The sequence below is a fragment of the Peromyscus maniculatus genome, chromosome 21 (genome assembly GCF_049852395.1).
Source record: "Peromyscus maniculatus bairdii isolate BWxNUB_F1_BW_parent chromosome 21, HU_Pman_BW_mat_3.1, whole genome shotgun sequence".
Taxonomy (NCBI): Eukaryota; Metazoa; Chordata; class Mammalia; order Rodentia; family Cricetidae; genus Peromyscus; species Peromyscus maniculatus.
Genome location: NC_134872.1, coordinates 6,831,912 through 6,856,821, shown reverse-complemented (window position 1 = coordinate 6,856,821; position 24,910 = coordinate 6,831,912). Strand labels below are relative to the sequence as shown.

The 24,910-nt window shown below is 47.1% G+C and overlaps 1 protein-coding gene across 2 annotated transcripts in view; it reads right to left on the bottom strand.

Annotated features, from left to right (window-relative positions):
* The window catches only part of Mapk14 (mitogen-activated protein kinase 14), a 63,696-nt gene that overhangs the window by 27,299 nt on the left and 11,487 nt on the right, over positions 1-24,910 (bottom strand). For both annotated transcript variants that reach the window (XM_006983103.4, XM_006983104.4), the window contains exons 2-3: positions 11,884-12,013; positions 9,176-9,234 (exon numbers count right to left, since the gene is read on the bottom strand). In XM_006983103.4, coding sequence (XP_006983165.1) covers positions 9,176-9,234; positions 11,884-12,013 — 189 coding nt within the window. The remainder of the gene's footprint in view (positions 1-9,175; positions 9,235-11,883; positions 12,014-24,910) is intronic.

Below are 24,910 nucleotides of genomic sequence, written 5' to 3'. Positions count from 1 at the left end.
GTAGTGCTGAGGATTGAACCCAGTGTTCTGTGCATGCCGGCAGACACTCTTACTGAGCTTTTGAGACAGACAGGGTCTCATTACTAAGGGCTGGCCTTGACCTGGACATTCTTCTGACTCACCCTCCTGAGTGCTGCTTTAGGAACTGTCTATTTTTAGCCTCAAACTGGCATCTAATCTGATAAATGTTAAGAATGCTGAACAGGGCCACTGTGATGAGTCGGTGGGTAAAGCACTCACCATGAAATCCTAAATTCAATCCCTAGGACCCACGGTGGATGGAGAAGAACCAACTCCCCAAAGTTGACCTCTGACCTCCATATATGCAGCCCAGTGCACATGCTTCTGCAACCACACAGCACGAACATACAGCACACAGAATAGAATGTACCACCCCTGTATAACTCTCAGTCCCTTTCTCTACCACACACAACTGTACCTGATTATCTCGGAGATCCACATAGTGGGTGCGGTGCTTCTGATGCGTTTTATCACCACAGGCACCTTTAGGAGGGTGAGACTGTGAACCACTGTACCAGCACACCATTAGTCATTTCCATAGGAGCACCACACTACTCCAGGGTACAGTGAAGTCAACGAAAGCACCACCGAGTAGAATTGTTATTACTGTTTCTTTTCCTGCTGTTTCCACAAGGTCCAAGATCAATCTATGACCATCGAGTATCCAATTTCAGCTCACATATGAAAGGGGGCTCCAAAGCAAATCATACAACACAGGACAGGAGCAAGCACCGCCCAGTACTGTTTAGGGAAGACGGTCACTTCTCAGACCTGAGCAGGATGCGGATGGACAAGTGCAGATGAACTCAAAATCAAGGCTGGTTGCACCCCAGCACCATAAAGCAAGACGGACAGTCCGAAAGGGGCGCTACTAGAGTCACACATCTCTACAGGATTTGACTCCGGCGAGTATACTAATGACATTTGAGAAGACACGCCTGATGGTATCACTGGACTAAACAGGAAGTTCCTAAAATAAATTAAGGAAGGCTGTAGTGCACTGTAGTTGGAAAGCTATCCAATACCTCATCTTTAAAAGATTAAGTGAGATTATGTTATAAACTGAAGGCCAAAAGATGATTTTACAGTCTGATTCCAATCTTGCTTCTCTCTTGTTAAGGTGGCTCCTCACATATCCCCTAGTGAAACCAATCAGAGATGTACTGGGCCAGCACTGGGGGGACTCAGGATTGGCAATCTTCAGGCTCTAGCCTGAGCCTCCTTTCCTGAGTCCTGCTTGGGCGACACTCAGTTGTCAAGATCCGCCCCTCCCGTGCCTTCTGAAAGCACAGTACAATGAAGGCTCCAAACCAAACCAACCCTCCTGTTCGAGCCGGTATCCCCACCACTACTGGCTCTATTCGGAGCAATTACAACAAGGCAGAGCATGTCTTCCGTACTTAAACAGGGCTTAAATCAGCTGCAGGAGCTGAAAACCTAACCACCAGGCTCACCACAGAGTCAGGTCACACAGCCTCGCTCCCTCAGAGTAGACAGAGAAACCCTCCAGTCAGGTGTCCTGCTCCAGTCACCTCGGACTTGCACACTGGGCTTCCCACTCGAGCTCTGATACAGCACGCGTCTTCTGCCTCAGGGTCTCTGCACTGCCTGTTGATCTGCCTGGGCCGTGCTTCCTCTAGATAACCATGGGCTGAATTCCTTTACAACAACAACTACTATTTATTAGCTGTGTGTGTATAGGGCAGAGGACAACTTTGTGGAGCCCATTCTCTACCTGTACAGGGGGCTCCAGGGACTGAAGCCAGGTCAGGCTTGTGCAGTGAGCACCTGCACCTTTACCCTTGAGCCGTCTTGCCTGCCCTCTACTTCAGTATTTTGTACAAAGTACGCACCCTCAAGAAGGCTTATCCTTAGCACTCTATCCGAAGCCTCTGGCTTACACTCCTAACTCTCCTTTTTTGCTGCAGTCTGGTAACATAGTACCTAATTTCCTTCTTTAAAAGTGCCGTATCACTGGTGTGTACCATGTTCGAGGCAAGCAAGTCAACAAGGTTATGCCTTGTTCTGTGTCGTACTAAAGCATCCAGAGGGGTGTCTGGCCCAGGAGGGCACTAACACAGATGGTGCGGGACAGCTCAGAGCAGTACTAGTAAGACAGGACGATGGAGAGTTTTATCGGAAACGTGAGAACTCAAGCTCTCATCTGGGATGAACACAATTAGACCAGAGTATTCTATCATAAGGGGCAGAACAGCCATCCAATAGCCAAGATGGCAATTTAGCAAGCTTATTTCACACCACACCATTCTCACGCGAAACACAGATTCCTAGATATCCTCTACATTACCAGCATCACCCAGTCTGGAATCACTATTCCGAAATAGCCATACCGCCCACAGTAGAGGAAAGACACACAGCCCCAAGCACGCTGTCGGGCAGCCCAAGAACCAACAGGTACAGAAGGAGGGCAGGAGGGTGGCCACTCCAGTCACAGATGTGCAGTGTCCGGCCTGAAGAATGCAGCAGTGGAAGACATCCGGGTTAGGTAAGAGGAAGGTGGGAAAATGCCACAGAGGAGGTGATTAGAGCAAGGGGACCACAAGCAACCTGGGACAGAGACAGTCTTAGTCTGGGCGATTAACATAGGATAGAACACAGTAGTGCCAGTCATGACCTAGGACATGTAACAGCAAACAGCCAGAGCACACAGAAGGAAGCAGTTTTGTTCAGACTAAATAAAGGTGTCAATCTGTTTCCTCACCTGACACTCAGAGATGACAGATCTACATCGTCAGCTGCCCATGTTTATGTTCAAATCCTCTTTAAGTTGAGATGCTACTAAAACCCAGTTAATACCATGGACCGTCTGCACGTTTTATTTCCATTCACTTGAGTAGGCCATGGTTTTTTGGCTTTTGTCTTGGTTTTTTGAGACAGGGTTTCTTTATGTGGCCCTGGCTGTCCTGGAACTTGCTATTAGGACCAACTGGCCTCAAATTTAAGATCTGCCTGCCTCTGCCTCCAGAGTGCTGGGTTTAAAGGTGTGCTCCATCACACCCGGCAGGCCATGTTTATGAACAAAGGACGTGTTTGTCAGGAATCCCAAACAGAAGGAAGCTGACATCAGCTACTACTGAGGAGCACCACTATACAAAAGCCTCTGATTTTCAACTGCTACAGTCATTCAGTTCTGACCCTGTTAATGTGGACTCAGGAGAAACTACATCTGCTAAAATGAAACCTCCTTGATTATTACGGAGTGTCTGTGGGGGTGGGTGACTGGGGAGGGAGCTGCGTGGCAGTCACACCACGTGAAAGTAAAGCCTTTCCTCCCTTCCCCAGCTCCACCTCCATGCCCAGGACCCTTTCATCTCTTCCCTGGGACAACCTCCTTATCCTAGAAAGTCCTGAATAACCTGGTCCCTCCCCTCTCATTTCAGCTTTTCCCCAGTATACATCTGTTTTTTTCATCCAAGATTTATTCTTATTTTATGTATATGAGTGCTTTGCCTGAGTGGATGCATGTGTACCACAGTGTGCCTGGTGCCCTCAGAGGCCAGAAGAGGGCACTGGATCCCTTGAAACTGGAGTCACCTCGAGTTGAGAGGTGCCATACGGGTACTGGGAAATAAGCCCCGGTCCTCTGGCAGAGCAGCCAGGCCTTACTGCGGAGCCCCCTCCCCAGCCTCACTGCCACGATCCCCCACTACCAGCTGCAGTACCTCCCCCAGCTCTCTCTGGACGGCTGGCCGGGCTCACCTTTCTTACTCTTTCCAACTCCCACTCAGCACCAGCTCAAGGACTATTTTGTACAGAATTCTCTGGGGACGTCAGCTGGGGTAGGCAGCCATCCCTGAGGCCCCCTAGCATTCCACACCTGATAGGTTCTTGCATTCATTTCTTCCAAAAATAATACCTGCAGGCCTGCAACTGCTCCAAATGCTAACAACTCAGGAAAGAAGAAAAGCAACCTAACAGACTTACAAGGCAAGGAAGCAAACAAACAGAAACATGCTGACAACATGGGCAAAGAACCCAGCAGAGAAGGAACACAGTGACTTGTGGTCACAGTTCAGCTAGGAGCAGAGGACAAGCTTCTGATCGGAAGACCCTGGTTAGTCAATCAGCAAGTGTGGAGAGCTTGACCATGGTGGAGACCAGGCAGAGGTTTTTTTTTGGATATAGTTTGTTGTCTGTATTAGAAGAAAAAGACAAGGAGAGAGACAGAAGTGGAAAGGGAGTCACACGAGGTCAAAACTTGCACGGAGCCAGGTCTTGAGGGCCTCTCCAAATCTACCACACTGCAAAAAAGCATGTGGTTATTTCAATTTTGCTTTTCTTCATCAATAATCTCAACTCAATGATTACAGACCATGTATGCCTGCCATCTTCCTCAAAGATGAGAACGGTGTCTGGCAGAGGTAGACATTCAAACACTGAATAGAATCTGTAAAAGTAATCCCAGAAGTCTTCACCGACTTGATGCCTTCAATTCTAGTTAACTGAACCAGAATGTTCAAGCTCGCTAGGGGACTGCACTTTCCACAGGTGCAAGGCCAACCTAGTGATCAACTGCTCACTGGTTTTCATCAGAATGAGGGCCACCTCGAACCCTGCTGTGTATCTTCTAGACCTCAGCAGAGTACAAGACCCCTTGTGTCTTCTGAACAAAGCAGAGGATGGGTGTAGCTAAGCTGACAGAGGCAGAGAGCTCGCTTAGCATGCAGGAAGCCCTGGGTTCTAAGTCCAGCACGACATAAACCAGGTGTGGTGGTTCCTGCCTGTTATCCCAGCACTGGGAAGAAGGCAGGGGAAGCTGGAGATCAAGGCCAGCTTGATAGTGAATTTGAAGCCACCCTGGGATACATGAAATCCCCTCTCAAAAATAGACTAATAAACAAAGAATGAGGTAGAAATGCAGAGGCAGGCAGATCTCTGTGAATTCCAGGTCAGCTAGAGATACACCTGCCTCGAATGAATGAATGAATGAATGAAACAAAAGGAAGGAGGGAAGGAATCGGGGATGAGAACTATAAAATAGGAAGTGACTTAGAAGACTCATTCCCCCCCCCCACTAACAAGAGTTTTATTTATTTATTTATTTATTTATTTATTTATTTATATATTTATATATATTTATATATATTTATTTATTTATTTATTTATTTTGGTTTTTCGAGACAGGGTTTCTCTGTATAGCTTTGTGCCTTTTCCTGGGACTCACTTGGTAGCCCAGGCTGGCCTCGAACTCACAGAGATCTGCCTGACTCTGCCTCCCGAGTGCTGGGATTAAAGGCGTGCGCCACCACCGCCCGGCAACAAGAGTTTTATTAAGATGAGGAGGAAAGGATAGATGTGATCAGGCCTGCTGAAAGGACAGGTGTGAGAAGGGGGAGGGGAACATGGGGGCCAGCTTTTAAAGACCAAGCCACACCTGCACACAAGCCCACATGGCTACTCCACGCATACACATAGATCCGTGTTTGCGCTGCGTGCTTTATGCAACCATGTAGCCCCGGGGTCATGGGTCACGAAGGACGTATGACTGGGAAACGACTAAGTGGGAAGACTCATTTCTACTTCACCCATGACAAGTCAGTGGTCAGAAGGCACACCAATGAAACCTAACCACTCACTAGTACAGGCAATAACTGAGAACCCCCAAAAGTGCTCAAATGGTTTCCCATTTGTGTCTCTGTAAAATGTGCCACAACCACGTCATACAGCAGTCAAAATGGGATATGCTCTTTTCCCAAGTCATCCCAGTGCCTGCAGGTTGCTGGTCTCAACAAAACACATAATCTGAATCATATGACGAAGTGAAAAGCGGTACCTGAAACCTAAAGGTACAAACACAGGGAAAGCAAAAACAAAAGTCAACCGTACACCTGAAATGCAATTACAGCTTTTGCTAATTAGCATGGGCAATGCACATCAAAATCAGAGCCCGCTGTGTACCCAGCGAATCTCGCCTCTGGTCCTCAATATGTTGGTTGACTTCATGTTTTTTCTTAGTGGACACACATGTTTTTAGGAGACAGGCTCTGGCACACTCAGTGGTGTGACACTAGACAGTCTTGTTATCTGTGTGGCCCTGCAAATCCTCTGTTTTCTTAGGTGTGTTCTAAACTGACTCTGGAGAGCACAGAAATAAGCACTGCTCTGGACAGGTGCTCATGTCTGACTGCTGTCAACATCACACGAAGTCAGGAGTCAACACTCTCCTAAGAGCAAGCTCAGGTTCCCCACTGTCTGCAGGGAGCTCGCTAGCTGTCCTGCGGGTTCTGGGCACTCAGAAGTGTTGGTAGGGAGGCAGCACCTGAGAGCTGAGACTAGGGAGGGCTCGGGGTTAAGAGCACTGGTTGCTCTTGCCCAGGCTCACAACCACCCATAGCTCCAGCCAGAAGATGTGACCTACACAGACACACAATAATAAAAATAAAAAATAAATAATAAATATATAAATAAATAATAAAAAATAAATCTAAAACCAACCAACCAACCAACAAGCCAGGGGTGGGGTGGTGGTGAAGCAGCACTCGGGAGGCAGAGGCAGGTGGATCTCTGTGAGTTCAAGGCCAGCCTGGTCTACAGTGAGCTCCAGGACAGCCAGGGATGCACAGAGAAACCCTGTCTCAGGGGGAAAAAAACAAAACCAAAACCAAAAGAATTGTTAGAATCCAGCTGGAGGTAAACAGAAAACAGATGCCTCTGCCACAACCATGCACTTGCTGAATCAATGAACACAACTTTAGTTTACTGGGGAGATACACTGGTGGTTGTGGGCTTTTCTATGGGGGATAAAATGACAGTCAATAAAATTTAACCCCTCAAATAGGCATGGGCCTTCATTAAGAAAGACCTTTCAATGTAGGAAAAACAGGTCCATTTTCCATTCCAGGATGCTCAATTAAACCCAAACACAACACTTGCTGGTCCATAGATCATCTTTTTCCCTTTTAAAGTCTACCCTCACTAAGATCTCAGGTTAAAACTCAGACCTAACTCTAGTGTTTTCCACGGTAAATCACAAAAACGCTGCAGCAGCCTTTGTTCCTCACTTAGATTCCACAACATTCTCTTCTCCAACCACAGCTTGCAGCAGGGCTCCACGGTCTATGCTCAGCTGTGTGTGGAGCCTCTGTTCTGGCGCTGAGTCAGGGCTGCAGGAACAGCATGTCACTCTTCGTTACTGCTAGTCCTTCTCCTTACCTGCCTCCCCAACTCTCATTTGCAGGGTCAGGTTCATGTGGCTGAGTCCCTGCACATGGGCCAAAGTGCCTCTCCTGCTCTCTCATTCCATCCCTGTCATTCACCTCTCCGTTTTCTCCCCTTTCTATAAAGGTAGCACACGAGTGAAAGCATCTCTGCCTGCCTGTTCTGTTGACTCCGAAGGAATCGTGGGGAAAGCTGGTTCTGCACCGGAGCACTGGGAGGGGAGTGCTATAATCTGGATGCTGGGTGACCGGACCCCACAGCCCCACGTGCCAAAGGGAGTGCTATGCGAAGCGGTGAAACCTCTGGGCGGCAGGGCTTAGGTCATCAGGGGTGGGGCTTTGAAAACGAATCCTGGTCCCTTTCTTCCTTTTGCTTTCTAGCCACGAGATGAGTGGTTTTTGTTAGACCAACACTCCGTACCATTGCTACCTGGCGTCTCTAGCAGAAGCCTAAAAGCCATGGACCACCCAACTATGACCTGGAACCTCTAAACCCACAAGGTGAAATAACCTTTTCTCTCTTTACACTAGCTAATTTTTTCAGGCCTGTTGACACAGAGAAAGAAAGCTGACTAATACAGGAAGTTCAGGAAGAGCAGTAATGACCTACAATTCTGTTTGGCTTTTACAATAAACATCCTTTCCACTTAGGAATGCCAGAATTCCAGCAAGAGCAAATATGTAACTGTGCTTAAGATGTTTCTTCTTGGGGCTGGAGAGATGGTCCAGTGGTGTGAGCATGGACTGCTCTTCCAAATGGACCTGGGTTCAATTCCTAGCACCCACATGGTGGCTCACAACCATCTGTAACTCCAGTCCTAGAGGATCCGACAGCCTCCTCCCTCCTCTGTGGGCACTGAATGTACATGGTGCACAGATACAGGCAGGCAAAACATCCACATACATAAAAATAAATAAACCTTTGAACGAGGCTTCTGCTCTTAGGGCACACCGTGTCTCTAAAGCGGATAGGGCAACTTAAGGGAGAAGGCTGTACTCTGGCTCAGTTCAGGACAGTGTGGCGTCACAGACGCAGGCACCTGAGACAGGTGCCCATACTGCCCGGCAGTCAAGCAGAGAAGAGTTGGGTACTACTGCACAGCTTGCTCTTCTCCATCCTATACAGTCCCAGATGCCCTGCCGAGGGAATCATCCCAGTCACAACTTAGATGGCTCTTCCCACATCGATTAATTCACTTACATTAATCCCCACCGGCATGCCCAGAGGCCATCGGTGAAATGTTAATCAGACACTAGGAAAGCTGCAGTGGTGGGGAGGCTGGCCTTGCACAGGACACCTGCTGGAACTGGGCGTGCTCTCACAAGTGTGCCACCCAGCGTGTGAAGACATTCATGAACAATGACCAACCTCAGGAGTGCTGAGAAGAACGGCCCCATCTGAGGTGCGTTGTCTTTTCCTACACTCTGGCAGTTGCCGGCCCGGATGCTCTCAGAGGTGACTGACCACTAACACAGCCATACACCACCTTTCCCTCGCTCTCTACTTCTGGCTCCTGGGACTCCCAGGCTCTGCTTTCCAGGAGGTACCAGCCTGGAAGAAATCTTTTCCAACATGGAGGGCTGGCCATCTGCCCCAGTACAAAAACTTTCAAGAATCAGAATGTTGCTTCAGTATCACCTCCCCCATCCATGACAGATCAAAGAGGGAAACACCTATGTGGATTGGCATTTTAGGAAAAAAAATTATCGTCAAAATTCCCTATACTCACTCCCTCTCTGTGGAACTTTTGTAAGGACTCGTCGCTGGCTCTGAACAGGCCACACTGTGCCTGAAATTGTCCAAGTGCTAAAATGCACCATGCATACATAGTATTTACTTTCTGTGCTCCCCCACAGGAGCCCAGGAGAGGGGGGTGACAGAATACTCTCCAGAAGTCTGAGAACTGTTGAGCAGTTCTGGGGGCTGCTCATCCCCATCCTCCAGCTGACGTTGCAAATGCAAAAGATCCACTCACACATCATTGAACTCCTCCAGGGACCTTGCAGGTGTAAACACGTCCAACAGACCGATGACCTGAAAGAACACATAAAAATGAAACAGTAGGAAAGCAGTGGGCTCCTACAGTGCCCATTAGGTCTACAGTGTAAAGAGGACTAATTCCAAGTCCAGTTCCACCCGTGTGCTTAGTAATGACTTGCTACCCACACTGCGTTTCTGTTTTACACTCGTTAACATCATTTCTTTTGGGGGGTTGGGGGTGTGGAGACACCGTCTCATATGGTCCAGGCTAGCTTGGACTCCTGATATTCCTGCCCCCACCTCTCAATGCTGGGATTACAGGTGTGTGCCACCACCGCCAGGCAAACCCACTAATTTTTTAAGGCCAAATATTATCTTAATATATTGATCTTATTGCTATGATAGTCTCAAAATAACCTTAATTAGCAGGTGTTTAGATCAAATGATTTAAAAACAAAAAAGAGCTAGCAGCAGCACCAGTGTATGCATTTCACTGATTGAAAATTAACATGGATAGTGCCACCATGGGATGTTGGTCCGAGGTTCTACCAGAAAGCAGGCTAAGCGGGCCAGTAAGCAGTAGAACTAACCTAGAAGTCAATCTTTAGAAAGGATTTCACAGCAAAGATCTCTAATTATTCTACAATGGTCCAAAAGTTGCCAGTCTGAAATAATACATTGTTACTAAACTTGGCACCCAGGTAAGCAACCTCTTGCTCTTCACAGTAAGGTCAGACCCTGGCTCCTGACACAATCTTTGAGGATTTGTTGTTAAATTCAAGCTATGCAGTCCCCGGAGACATAACCATGAAGACAGCCTCTCAGCAGCCGGCCCAGCCTCTCAGCAGCCGGCCCTCACAGCAGGTGCATGAGAGCAGGGTCGCAAGTTCAAGTCAAGAACAAGCCAGCACGCCTTTAATCCCAGCACTGGGGAGGCAGCAGAGCCTGTAAGTCTGAGGTCAGCCTGGTCTACAGAGCGAGATCCAGTACAGGCACCAAAGCTACACAGAGAAACCCTGTCTCAAAAAACCAAACAAACAAAAAGAACAAGCCAGCTGACTCTGCTCAGAGTGACTCAAACAGCCACAGAAGACATGTTCTAGTTCTGGGTACCCACATAGTGACTGTGTCTCTGTCACTTGCTACTATTATTAGTTTTTTGTATAAAAGAATGGATATTTGTTACGGCCTCTAAGAGCTTGGTTAGCTTGGTTATGGCTATTGCTACTCTCTTTGGAGGCCAGGCAAATTTGCTGGAAGTTTCGTTTTTTTAAAATATTTAGAGTGTGTGTGTGTGTGTGTGTACATGCATGCTCGTGTACCGCAGAGGCCAGAGGGAGGCGCTGGATCCTCCAGAGCTAGAATTACAGGCAACTGTGAACCACCCAATGTAGTTGCTGGGAACCTCTACAAGAGCAGCAAGTGCTCCTGGACTCTATCACCTCTCCAGGCCCAAGCCTTGGTCCTTCACTGCATAAAACTGTTTTTACATTTTAGGTGCCCAATAAATGTTTGCAGGGTAGTCTGAAAGGTGAGACAATTTCTACATTAAGTTTAAGTCTTCTGGTCTTTTCCCATCTCCCCTTCAAACATGTCAGTAGAAAAGAAAACTGAGACATTCAACATGTTTTGTTAAAAAACAAAAACAAAACCAAAGCATGGGGCTGGAGTGGCTCAGTGGTTCCAATCCAGCCAGGGCCACATGGTGGACCCTGTCACCAACCAACCAACCAACCTTCAAAAGACGGAAACCACCAATACCTGAGTATAGGGCCTTTGCTGCTAGCACCTGACCATCCTGATACACAAAGACAGAGCTGCTAAAAACCAGCACACATCACCCAAACCATCTTCTAGGGTTGCAGGGTGGCTCAGCCATCCTTCTAGGGACAGAGCTCCGTCCTCAACAACTGATCAGGTGTCTCACAAGCATCTGTGACTCCAGATCCAGGGGATCCGAGGCCCTCTTCTGTCCTCGATGGCCCCGCACACATGTGCATGTACTCCCACAAACATGGATACAGAATTACCAAACTTTTAAGAAATAAAACTCCACCTTTCTTCAAAACTTTTTTCTCATCATTTTGTGTGCATGGGTGTTTTTATGTACATTATGTCTACGAACCACGTGTGCACAGTGCTAGGTGAGGCCAGAAGCAGGCATTAGAGCCCCTGGGACTGGATTCACAGACCACTGTAGGCCTTTGACATCCTATACACATGTGGACACACACATACCCACAAAATAAAGAGATACATACAAAGACAGGTACCAGGGCTGGAGAGATGCTCGGTAGTTAAGAGCACTGGCTACTCTTGCAGAGCAGCCAGGTTCGGTTCTCAACACCCAAGTGGTGGCTCATAAGCACTGACTCCAGTTCCAGGGAGTCTGACATCTTCTGGCCTCCAAGGGTCCTGCTCCCCATGACGCACATAAACTCAAGCAGGCAAACACGTATTACAGAAACTATATGTATATTTTTTTAATTAAAATTAAAAAAAATTGAATGCGTCTTAAGATCCTGGACTAAAACTTCAACTCTGGGAAGAGGCTCCACATCCTGGGGTTTGAACTGAAGGCCCCATGGCACAACACAGAACACTCAGGCAGCAGAAAGCGAACCCCACCACGGGCTACGTGTCCACCACGGGCTACGTGTCCACCACCCAAAGCCCCGCCTGTGAAGGACAGGAGTGACCCACATTCTCGTGCTTCATGTGCTTCAGCAGGCGCAGCTCCCTGTAGGTCCTTTTGGCGTGGATGATGGACTGAAAGGGTCTCGACAGCTTCTTCACGGCCACACGATGCCCCGTCTTCGTGTCAAAAGCAGCACTGAGGACGGAGAACAACAAAAAACCCACCATTAATCGTGCTCCAAATACTACTTCTAATACTTCCACGGCTACCTCATTTCCAAGTTCAATGTGTGGCTGGACACAACAAGAAAAACAGAAACTAAGATTAAGACTACAATGACTCATCACCCACTGCCCCAAAAGACTCCAATTTATTCCTGATGCTTCTTTCTGTCTCTTCTGTATTTTCCAGAGAGGAGCAGAGTAGTATTTTAGACTCTCCAGACCCTAGATAAGGGCCCTGACGCTCAGCTTGCAGTTGTCGCCTGAAAGCAGCCAGAACATAAGAGCATACACATGGGTGTGGCTATGTTGTAATGAACTCGTGAAGCCAGCCAGGCAGCCACCTGTGCAAGGCAGACAACACACAGACCATCTCTGTGTGGACCCTGTGCCCAGGCCTCTGTCACCTAGCTACTAGATAGATGTCGGTCAAAAGGAAGGCCTCCGAAACTACCCTGCTTTCAGGAGAATGAGCTCTTCCACAGTGTTGGGCACTGCACAGACTGAGGTACAGTGGGAAGCCCCCCTGGGGGGAGAGGGGCAGAGAGAATAAACACAACAGTGATGGACACAGTGACCACAGACTAAAACCCAGAGGGAGAGGAGCACCATGACGCCAGGGCAGCAGCGTCACTCTTCTAAGATGTGGCGTCAGAACTCTCCCTTACTCCAGGGGTCCCCCTCTCACCCCCAGACCTAGATGGATCCTCACGTTAGACACCAATGTGATCCGTGTAACACTCCTGGAATTTCCATCTTCCTTTCTGCCCCTTCTCTACCTCTCTGTGGAAGCTAGCTGACCAGACACGTCTCAAACAGTCCCGCCATCAGAGGGCGCTCTCTCTGCAAGGCACTTTCCTGTAACACCGGTGTCTTCACATCATTTCAAAACTACTACTTCCCATTTGCTTTCCAAAAGCCCTGCTTGCTATTCTGAAAAAACCCTCAGCTCTGCTGCTGTTATCTATTGCCTAGAATTCTCCATCACCCACCAAGTCTGTCCTATCAGCAGAGCAGCCCTCCATTCCCAACTTCTGTCAACATCCAAGTGGAGGGCACATCCAGCGTCCTGTTTCCTGACCTCTCAGGAAACCCCACCTCTTGCGGCCACCCTCAGGCCTAATCTCCAGCACCGCCTACTTTTCAGGTTGCTTTGGTCTGCCCCACTTGACTGCAGCTCTCTCCTGCCTTAGGGGGGCCCTAACTGCTCCAACAGTGACAATCACTCCCTTGTTTGTCCCCCTCCCTTGGATACAGCCTAACCCTGGGTGACCCCAACCACTTAATGACCTGTGTCTGAATCCAAAGAACTGTGATTGAAGAAAAATAAGAATGCACAATCAGACTGGTTGAAAATTTTAACTTTGGCGTTGGGGATTTAGCTCAGTGGTAGAGCGCTTGCCTAGCAAGCGCAAGGCCCTGGGTTTGGCCCTCAGCTCCAGAAAAAAAAAATGTTTTTTAAATTCTGAACATAATTCCAAATATGCTCTAAAATAGTGCCATTTCTTCATAAGGGTATTTTCTCCTCTAAAATAATCACTTGACATTTTTGCTCCCAGCTGCCCTCAGCCAATGCTCTCCATGGCCTCTCTTGCTCTAAGGCGTCCCCTCTGATCAAAACCCCACCCAGGCTGACAGTGTTTTGAGCTGTCCCACATCTTCTCAGGGATATTCCTGCATCCCCTTCTTTCTCTGTAATACTGGATTATACCATTTATGTGCGCACACACGGGGGAGGGCAGGGATTCGGGGTGCGGATGGACAGAATGACAGAGACAGGCTGGGAAGTGAATCCAGGGATGTGGGTGGTAGGCAAGCACTCTTCCACTGAGTTACATCCCTCTCCGGGGTCACTCACTGCAGAATATGCTCTAGACATTCCCCGTCTCCACTAAACCCTTTGACGACTCCCCACTGTGGTTAAGCAGTTCTCCACACTCTCAGGGGGTGGGAACCCCTCATGTTAGCCTCACCCGAGGATTTAAGAAACCGAACACCCTGCGAGAGCTGCAGATCAGGAACCGCAGAGGCCGATGGGTCCGCATTTCCTCAGCCCTCATGCACTGCAACAAGAGCTCCGAACCTAGGCCTCTACTGGTCAAAGTGTCCTCTGGGGACACGAGGCCCTGGCACTGCCAGAGTCCACCGGGAAGGCACAAGTTCTCTTCAGTTTGAGAAGCACGGCTCTAATTACGGTGCTTGTTCCCAGCTCCCATTCCTCCTTCAGTCCTGCCTGCTGGAACCGCTGCTCTTCTCAGGTCCACTACTGGCCTCTAACCAAGCACAAGGACCACTTTTCTGGATTAGCATCTGGCATGGTTACCACTTTCCCTTCCTCTTATTAATCCCTGCAGACATCCATAGTAACATTTCTACAGTTTTTAGGACCTTCTCTGCATTGTATACTTCTTCAGGGGATGTCCCAGGCCTCCTTCTACATCTCCTGAGGACCGCCTCTGTACCTATGTTCAACATGGAATGTCCTCCACAGGCACATGTGTTAAACACCCGATTCCCAGCTGGTGACACCACGGTTTCCTTCTGTTACTGTTGTCAGAAAAAGTCTCATATAGCTCAGGTTTGCCTTAAACTCACTATAACTCCTTGATAGATGACCTTGAACTCCTGATCCTTCTGTCCTCGACCTCCAGAACACTGGAACCACAGATGTGCCACTGGGTCTAGCTTGAGAGAGCCTTAAAAATTTAGGAGGTGGGAGAGCCCAACCCGATGGCTCAGTGGGTAAGGGTTGGGCCTGACAGCCTGAGTTTGATTCCTGGAACTCAAAACAGTAGGAGAAAACCAACCGAAAAATGTCCTCTGACCTCCACCCATACACACTAAAGAAATATAACTCTTTTATTGTTGTTTTTACCTAGGAGGTAGAACTTAGCTGGAAGGAGGCTGCTTGGTTGGGCATCTTATCGGTTCTGTCCCCATGATGCTCTGCTCAAGTTTAGGGTCCAGGCAACCACAGACTGAGCCCTGTGCAAAGGAGGTCAAGTAACCTTTGGTCTCTAAACTACTCCTGTCAGGCCTTGGTCACAGACGAGACAATTAACTACACAGCCCAAGTTAAACGCCATCGATAAACGTAAGACCGCCCCCCATCCCCCTTCCTGAAACCTCCTCTCTAGGTGGCTGCACAGCAGGCAGTCCTGGGGAGAGACCCGTGAGCACTGACAACTTCCACAACTGTCCCCTCTGTCACTGCCACTGTCACACCAGGTGATGTCCATCCAGTTGCTCCAGCCAGGCCAGACATTTGAATGTCACCCTTGCTCAGCGGGTAAAGGGGCTTGCCACCAAGCCTGATGACTGGAGTTCAATCCTACACGTTGTCCTCTGTCCTCCCTCCACACTTGGGCTTGCTCTCCCGTCCCCCTCACACACACACAATTTCAAAATAATAAATAGGGCTGGGCTGTGGTGGTGCACACCTTCAATCCTAGCACTCCGGAGGCAGAGGCAGGCAGATCTCTGAGTTTGAGACCAGCCGGGGCTACAGAGTCAGTTCCAGGACAAGCAAGTGCTACACAGAGAAACCCTGTCTTAAAACATAAGTAATATAATAATAAATAAATAAACAAACAAACCATGACTATTTTAAACTGAAGGAATTTCCTTGGTGTAGAGGATAAGATGCAAATTTTCTACCATGGCCTAAAGCTCAGATGAGATGACCTGATCCCACCGCGCACGCAATCAGTGGTCTCCGTATGTGCTCATCCATTAGGACCATGTCCTTCCCCCACCCGAGGCTGCTCTGGGTGCACTGGCTTCTCTCAGTTCCTTAAACTATTTGGACAGGCTGCTACTAGAGTGCTTTCACCCTACGCCCACCCCACCCCACAACTAAAGCTTCTTCTTCAAGTACTGGTTTAGTCACTCCCTCAGATGTACCTACTTGGCCTGAGGCAGACCCCCTGTGAGCCTTACATTCCTGTGTTTCCATAAACCCCCAAGAAAAGAGCCTTCCTCTGCTGCAGTGTGTAAGCCCTTACTAGTCTTTAAACTAAGTTCTCTAAACTGGTTTCAAAGTGGGGAAATGGCCACGGCTCCTACATGATGTGGCTTCTTCAACTTCCGCCCTGAGTGTCCTGCCTAATGCAGCCTTTGTAACTGTCCTCTCCTGGGATGAACCTGTGGGGAGCAGGGCAGGCCAGCAGGAGCGACTGTGTGCACAAGTTCATTTCGGCTGGGGAAACATGGCAGCTGGTCCATCACAACCAACCCACCAGGCTATCCTGCAGCTGGCTCCTGAGCAAGGGATACAGGTTCTGCCCATCTGACTCCAGTAGCTGGCCAGTGGATGACAAACGCTTCACCGGGACCCAGCAGCCCCCAGTAATCACAATGATTAGTGTATGTTTATTTACCACCCACCAGGTAGTTAAACAAGGGCTGGGCTCTGGAGGTAGACTATCTGGGTTTTAATACCAACTCTGCCACTTAATAACCGTATAATCTTGAGGAAGTTAATTAAATTCTATCGACCTGATATATAAAATAAAGATGATATTTGTATCTATCTAATCTAAGGTACTAGCTTTTATGGCAGGTTTAACAAAACCCTAATTTTGTAAAACTCAAATATCAAACATTAATAATGGCTGCTATTGCCACTCACCCTGGGCATCTCGAGGGCAAGAAGTGTATCTGTTTCCCTCACCACCATGGTACAAAAGACTTAATTCCTGGCACACAGGACATTCTCCAGAACTGCTTAACAAAAAACATACCAGAGAGTATTTTATAATGTAGTTATTTTGAGATAAGAAAGAAAAGCCTCAGTTTCCTCAATTGGCTCTGAACAGTTCCCTCAGGGTTGGACATACACCAGACAAGTGCTGGTCAGTAAACTGAGCTGCACACCCTTTTCTAGGTTTGTTTTATTCTGAGATAAAGTCTTGTTAAGTTGTCTACACTGGCTTGAATCTGTGATCCTCTTGCTATTCACTCATGTGCTGGGATTAGAGACACGCCACTCACTACAAATATTATGTTTTTTTTATGGATACAAAAGAAACAGTAAATATAATAGCTGATGTCACAAAACTTACCATCTACCTGGGATAACAAATATACATGGTTCCAGAAATGCCCAATAAAACAGCCAACAGTTAAACATTTCTCAAAACTCTGGACTTAAAACATATATATTGCCTGGTGTGGTGGTGCACGCCTTTAATTCCAGCACTTTGGAAGAGGCAGAGGCAGGTGGAGCTCTGTGAGTTTCAGGCCAGCCAGGGCTGTTGCACAGAGAACCTTGTCTTGGAAAGCTAATGAAAAACACAAGCCATATATACTGAGGCCGATGAAACGGTTCAGCAGGTAAAGGACCAGAGGGTGGAGGCGCTCACTGCTCAATCCCCGGGACCCACGTGATAGAAGGAGAGGACTGACTACTGCGAGGTGTCGAGATGTCAGCCTGTGACATCCGTAAGTGTCAGCCTGTGAACTCTAACTCTAACACTCTCTCTCTCTCTCTCTCTCTCTCTCTGTCTTTCTCTCTCTCTCTCTGTCTTTGTCTCTCTCTCTCTGTCTCAAGCCGAGGGGAGTGGTTCACGCTTGGAAGGCAAAGACAGGGAGAACATGGTGGAGGCCAGCAGTCTGGGCTAGAGTAAGACCTTGTCTCAAAACACACAGAGTGGGGTTCAAAATATGTGTCCTTTACAGCCTGGTCACAAGAAAACCAGAAACAACTTGAAAATCCAACAGGAGGAGTTTAAAGTCTAGTACATTCTCACATCTCACACACGCAGCAATTAGCAAGACTCCACAGTCTTTCAGGTACTGAGGGCAAAGAACAAGTTTCAAACACAAAAATGATCCTATCATAGGGAAATTCTGTATCCATACAGAAGAAGTGTCTAATATACCCCAGACTTTTAACATTTTTGAACTGTATATGTTTCTAGTCTTTCTTTTTATGAGACAGGGTCTCTCTGTGTAGCCTCCAAGCTGTCCTGGAACTAGTTCTGTAGACAATGTGGGCCTCAAACTCAAGAGATCTACCTGCCTCTGCGCCCCCAGTGCTGGGAATTAAAGGCGTGTGCCGCCTCTGCCGCCTTTGCCTCTGCCACCGCGCGCATGCGTGTGTCGCCGCCGCCGCCGCCGCCGCCGCCGCCGCCGCCGCCGCCGCCGCCGCCACCACCACCACCCAGCCATTCTCAGATATTCTTTAAAATCAAGGTTCCATCTCTCAAGCAGGCCATCCGTAGAGTGAGAAGCATGAATCACAGTGCTCTGTCACTGAGTGGCATTCTCAACTTAATGAAACTACTAGTTAGCAGCAATTACATTTCCTTTGAAGGATACTTACACAGTTATAATCACCACATGTAAATCTGGAATCTAGACCCCTAAACCAGTCATTTTTCATTTTACCAAATAATTTTCAAATCTGTATTCTGCAATATTCTCACTAATGTAGTCTACCCAGTCACCCTGTTATTGACAGGTACTTAGTCACACTAGCTGTTCACATACATAAAAAATACCATCTCAATGAACACCTCACTACTTCTTCCCTAATCACATGCTATGTTAGAACATATTCCTTTACCAGAGGACACACACTCCCATTTAAACACACCTTACACACAAGAGACACGCAGGGATTATCTAGACACTGTTCTCATGTGTTGCCATCCCTCCAGCAAAGGCTGCTAATGTCTCAGCTCTCCGCACTAAAATGCTCTTCCAAGGATCCACCCCGCTCTCTCTCCCTATCAGAGCAATATTTGGAAAGAAGAGAACTTATGTGTTCTGTCCTAAATTCCCAATGTCCAAAAGCAGAAATTCCTTAAGGGAGAAAATTCAAGCTGCACCCACATGTGATTATGCTGTATACTAGTCTGGCATTGTCTAGTTCCTTTAACTTGAAAGGGTAGTTTGTTTGTCAAGACAGGGTCTCTGTGCAGCCCTGCCTGTCCTAGAACTCACTCTGTAGACCAGATCCATCAGCCTCTGCCTCCCGAGTGCTGGGATTAAAGGCACACACAGGCCACCACTGCCAGGCTGGAAAGGATAGCTTGAGACAAGATTTTTCACTGGCCTGTAACTTACCAAGTAGGCTAGACTGGGAGGCCAACAAGCCCAAACCTGCCAGTCTGTGCGCTCCAGTGCTCAGATTACAATGCATGCCACCACACAAGCTTCCCCTCACCTCTTAAAAAAATGCGGTTTCGCCAGGCCATGGTGGTGCACGCCTTTAGTCCCAGCACTCAGGATGCAGGGCCAGGCGGATCTCTGTGAGTTCGAGGCCAACCTGGTCTACAGAGCAAGATCCAGGACAGCCACCAAAACTACACAGAGAAACCCTGTCTGGGGGAGGGGGGAGATGCGGTTTCTAGGGGATAAAATGCACCCTCTGCTGAGAACACTATCTAGGGAAAGATGTCAAAGTCGTCCTATGTTGAGATCTAGACAGTAAGTAGACTTTCTGCCAACAGCCACAAGGGTGAGGCGTCTTCAAAGAGGATCCTCCAGCCTCAGACAAATATAAAGGTCCTTATTTTATCACTGGTTTCATAAGGACATTGCCACACAGGTATACTCTGCATTCTGAGCATGTTATGCTCCCCGCCCCCACTGTGCCTTTCTTTTTAAGAGGAACTATTTTCCAAAGCCTCATTACAATGCACTATCAGAGACACTTCTCTATTTTTCTGTTTCAAAATTTCAAGAACAAAGAATTTTAAAGTAATCATAAATAATTAACTCATTTCAAACAAATCTGAAACATCAGACTAACCCGTGTTACACTGAAGTTACTATGGTCTTACTACTGGCATGGAAAAGGCTTTCATTGCAATAGTTCCTAACTCTTTATTTATGCTACAAATATGTGCTACACATCTAAGTGCGGGGAAACAGAAAAGGACTGGTGTCTCCATAGGCTAATTTCCCTCAGTACAGAACTTTCCACCCTCTACAGTAACTGTACACTGTATGACAGCACTTATGGTATCATCTACTGCTGGGTAACAAATCATCCCAAAGTTTGGAGCTTTAACATGATTTATTATCTCCATTGTTGTGGGTCGAGAACTAGGGAGCAATTTAGCAAGGTAGCTCTGGCTCAGTCTCTCAGCAAGCTGCAGAAAGACATGGGCCACAGCAAGTCTCCCCTAATTGTTTTAAAATTTTATTTCTTTATGTGAATGAGTGTTTTGCCTACAGGTACCATGTGCGTACAGCATCCACCAGAAGAGGATGTCAGATCCCTTAGAACTGGAGTTACAGACAAATGAGGTGCCATGTGAGTGCTGGGTTTCAAACTCAGGTTCTCTGAGAAAGCAGCCAGTGCTCTTAACTGCTGAACCATCTCTCCAGCCTGAAAAGTCATTTGACTGAAGCTGGAGCATCCTCTTCCAAGGTGGTGCACCCTCATGGCTATTAATGCTTGGCATCTAGGCCTCTCCACAGAGTTGCTTCACAGGTTTCCCCTAGAGGTTCTGAAAAGAGGGCCATTTTGTCCCCCAGAGGACATCTGAGTCATTATGGGTTGTTATAACTAAGTCTTAGAGCAAAATCTTACTGGCACCTAGCAGGTGGTGTCCAGGGATGCTGCTTACTAAGCATCCTACAGCAGATCAGACAGCCAGGAACTATGAAGAACTACTTGAACCCAAATGCCAGAGTGTATCAGAGTTGAGAAATGCTCTATGCTCTAGACCAGGAGTATCCAACCTTCCAAACTGTGATAGAATGGTGTCATCTACAAATGGGGTGGGTAGAATTCACAGCTATCCTAAGATGCACATGGCCAGCCATGCGGCCTGTGGGTCACAGCTTGAATATGCTGCTCCCACAGCAGGGGTCCGAGAAAAAGCAGGACAGCAGGGACAACCTGACTTGTACCTCCTGCAGTCCACTCATTTCTGCCACATTCTACACAGCAGAAAACTGAGCCACCAAGGACAGTAGAGGGGAGGGGAACTAAGCTCTGCCTCTCAATAGGGGAGTGTCTTAATTCTTTATACAGATGGTCTCCAACTTTGGTTCTACAATACCTGTAAGATAGTGAGAAGGTGATAAGCATACAGTAGCAAGTACTTGGAATTCTGATGTGACCTTCCCCAGGCTGTGGATACGCAGTCAGATACTCTTCTAATGCTCAGCAACAGTGTCTGTCCCAGTAAGCCATGTGCTCATACAACAGTGTACTGCTGCTAAGGCAAGACATTGAGGTGGGTAGGTGTTTAGGAGCCCTGGGACTTTCTATTTCAACTTACAGGGGTTTTGTTTTGCTTTCAAAACAACAACAAAAACAAAACAAAACAAAACAAACAAAAAAAAAAAAAGAAAGAAAGAAAGAAAGAAACGCAGGTGGTGGCGCACACCTTTAATCCCAGCACTCAGGAGGCAGAGGCAGGTGGATCTCTGTGAGTTCCAGGACAGCCTGGACTACAGAGAGAGTTCCAGGACAGCCAGGGCTACACAAAGAAACCCTGTCTCAAAAAACAAAATAAAACAAAACCAATGTAAGCCAAGGAACACCTGTGCTGGTATTTCCAATGTATCTTTCTATACAAGACCTTTTTTGTTGTTTGGTTTTTTGTTTTACTGATCTAGAAAATTCTACTTAAATCTAGAAAATTTAAACATGCACAGTGCCATACGGAAACAAACCAATAGTTAAAAGACGAGTTCTAGTTTGGTTTGTGGAACTTCTTAGAAGGTGATCCCAGGCAAAGCTTTCATATACCTGTTTCCAAATAATAAAACAGGGAGTCCCCAGCACTGCCTGGCTCGAAATACTGGGAAGAGGCTCATGTAAGGTTAAGTATGTGAGCGCACATTATAAACTATAAAAAACTAGTAGTTCTTGCCGGGCAGTGGTGGCGCACACCTTTAATCCCAGCACTCAGGAGGCAGAGGCTGGCGGATCTCTGTGAGTTTGAGGCCAGCCTGGTCTACAGAGTGAGTTCCAGGACAGGCTCCTAAGCTACACAGAGAAACTCTGTCTTGAAAACAAAACAACAACAACAACAAAAAACAACTAGTAGTTTTTAAAACTATCTTCTTCTTATTTTTAATCATGTGCTTGTGTCTGTGTGTGTGAGGCCCCCCTGCATTGGATCCCCCGGAGCTGGAGTTACAGGCAGTGAGTTGTAAGCTTCCCCACACTGGTGCTCGAAGCAGAACTTGGATCCTCTGCAAGAACAGCATGCACTCAACAACTGAGCTGACTCCCCGGCCCCAGAAGGCAGGTTGAAATACTCCAAACTGAAATCAACTCAACTATAAACCAAGTCTGTACCACAGGTGCCAGCGTGGGACTTCCCAAGTAGTAACCCTCAGTATCTTTAGACCTCTTTCTTTCAGATTGGAATTTAACCATATCTCTAAAGTAACAGCAAAAGAGAAGATTATTAAAATATAATCCAGAGTCCTTGAAATCCTTGATCATTGTTTCACGTCGACTCTTAGATGGAACCTGGGAACGACTGTAGTCAGCAATATACTGTAGCCAGTCCTGTGAGACTGAACTCAAACCACCATGCTCTGCATGCTTGTTTCCTCCTCCAGGCTGTGAGGGGGAGCAGAAGCTGTGGTTTATCTTTATCCTTGGCATCTAGTCATGACCTGAACATAAAACAAAAATAATAAACACATACCACAACATCACTCCTGACCTCAAGAACAGAGAAGCGATAGAGGTGTCCGTAGACAACTGCTGCCGACTCCGCCTCCTCCCATCGGTCCAGCCAGCTTCAGACGGAAAGCTTAACACCATTCCTTCCCTCGGCAGGCAGCAAGGGAGCAGCTCTCAGCTGCCTACAGAAGCCCTGCTAACCAAGGAACACGCTTGACTACCTGAGTCTTGACTTCTGGGGCTAGGACTAAATATCGTAAGGTTAAAGTTCCACAAGTGACTCTGAAACACGTGAAAACCACAGCTGGGTCAGGCTGGTCCTCTTCACAGCTGTTCACTTACCCACTATCTCAGAATGTTTGTTCCTTCTCATCCTCCCCACTGAGGAGTTTACTCAGCTCTCAAAATAATTCTCAAAACCTTTTTCTTCCACGAAAGTATTCTAAATACTGTAACTCACAATGCCACCGCTTTTGTGTATATGCCCATAACATGTGCTTATCGTCCGCTAGTCTATGTCTTTGACACACTGGTAAGCCTTGAACACTGTCTGATGGATAGCAACAAATTTTCCTCACGACAATAAATCCAAAACATAAATATAAATGCATACACACACACACACAAATTGATGGTTTGTGTTGTTAACTTGACAGGATCTAGAATCACCTGGGAGACAGGCCTCTGGGCATGACTATGGAGATTATCTTGATTATATTAACTGAGCTGGGAACACCCTGTCATTCCCTGGCTGGGATCATGAGCAGATCAGTAGAAAAAGGGAGCTAAACAGCAGCATCAACTCCTGGCTCTGTTTCCTGACTGTGGGTGTCATGTAACCAGCTGCCTGAAACTCAGAGGACCCAAACCCAGGTCCTCTGCAAGACCAGTATATGTTCTAGCTACCAAGATTCCTTCAAGTACCAACTTCCTATCTATATAAGGCTGAGCCATACAGATACATGATGTGAATCCATCACAAGAAAGTCAGTGCTACATCTTCCAGAGTATCCTAAAGAAATGCAAAAAAGGAACCAGGGGAAGGTAGGATGCTAGAAACTTTTTACATTTAAATAGACCTGGAATTCACAACATTAGATGTTCTTAGTGTTTTGAAACAGGGTTCTCATGATGTAGCCCAGGCTGACCTCTACTCACAACCATCTGCCTCAGCCTCCTGAGTGCTGGGATTACTAGGCTGTACCAACACAACTAGCACAAGAGAGCAGTCCAAAATACAAGGTTACTTCTTTTGTTTGGTTTGGTTTTTTTTTTTTTTTTTTTTTTTTTTTGGTTTTTTGAGACAGGGTTTCTCTGTGTAGCTTTGCGCCTTTCCTGGGTGTCTCACTCTGTAGACCAGGCTGGCCTCGAACTCAGAGACCCGCCTGCCTCTGCCTCCCGAGTGCTGGGATTAAAGGTGTGCCCACCACGGCCAGCAGTGTCCTTCCCACCTCGCTTGCTTGCTCTGCGGGGGACTGAACCTAGACCTTCTATACCTGCTAGCTAAGCAGTATTCTATCACGGAAGTACATCTCCAGAAAGACATTCTTGAAATCTGAAATCACGTTATATGAACATGCCATGGCTGAGACTGTAAGATAATGCATCCAAAAGATTATACACAAAGAAAAGAGAATTTAGGAATGAGTTATGATGTAAAAAAATAAAAAATAATGTGGAAGCAGAGTAAAACTGCCCTGAAGATGAATAAGACAGAGAAACACAGAGATGAGAACAACAGGGCACTTTGAGGAGGTATGAAGATGATCTAAAATGGGGACCTGCAGAGACCTGAGTTCTAGCCCAGAACCCATATAAAAGTGCAGGGCATGGTGCTGTGTCCTTGTGATCCCAGGACTGAGGTAGAGACAGGAGAGGAAGATTCCAGGGGCTTGTTGGCCAGCTAGCCTAATGTGAGCTCCAGGCCACTGAAAGACCCTGTCTCAGAAGAGGTCGACTGTATCCTCCAGCCTCCACAAGCCATCCACATTGAAGATACAAAGCACAGCTTTAAACATTAAAATTTGCATATCCTAATACAGAATTAACTACTGCCACATCAAAACCCTCCAAGCAGTACCACAAGTAATTCAGGAAAACACCAAAATGAGTCTAAATAATAGGCTCCGAATCAAGAATAAAGCTAATTTTCCTCAGTTACTGCTGAAATCCACAAAATTAATAAGAAATGCACCCTCTGTTATTGTAGTAATTATTTTTGTTGTTGTTGTCGGTTTTTCGAGACAGGGTTTCTCTGTGCAGTTT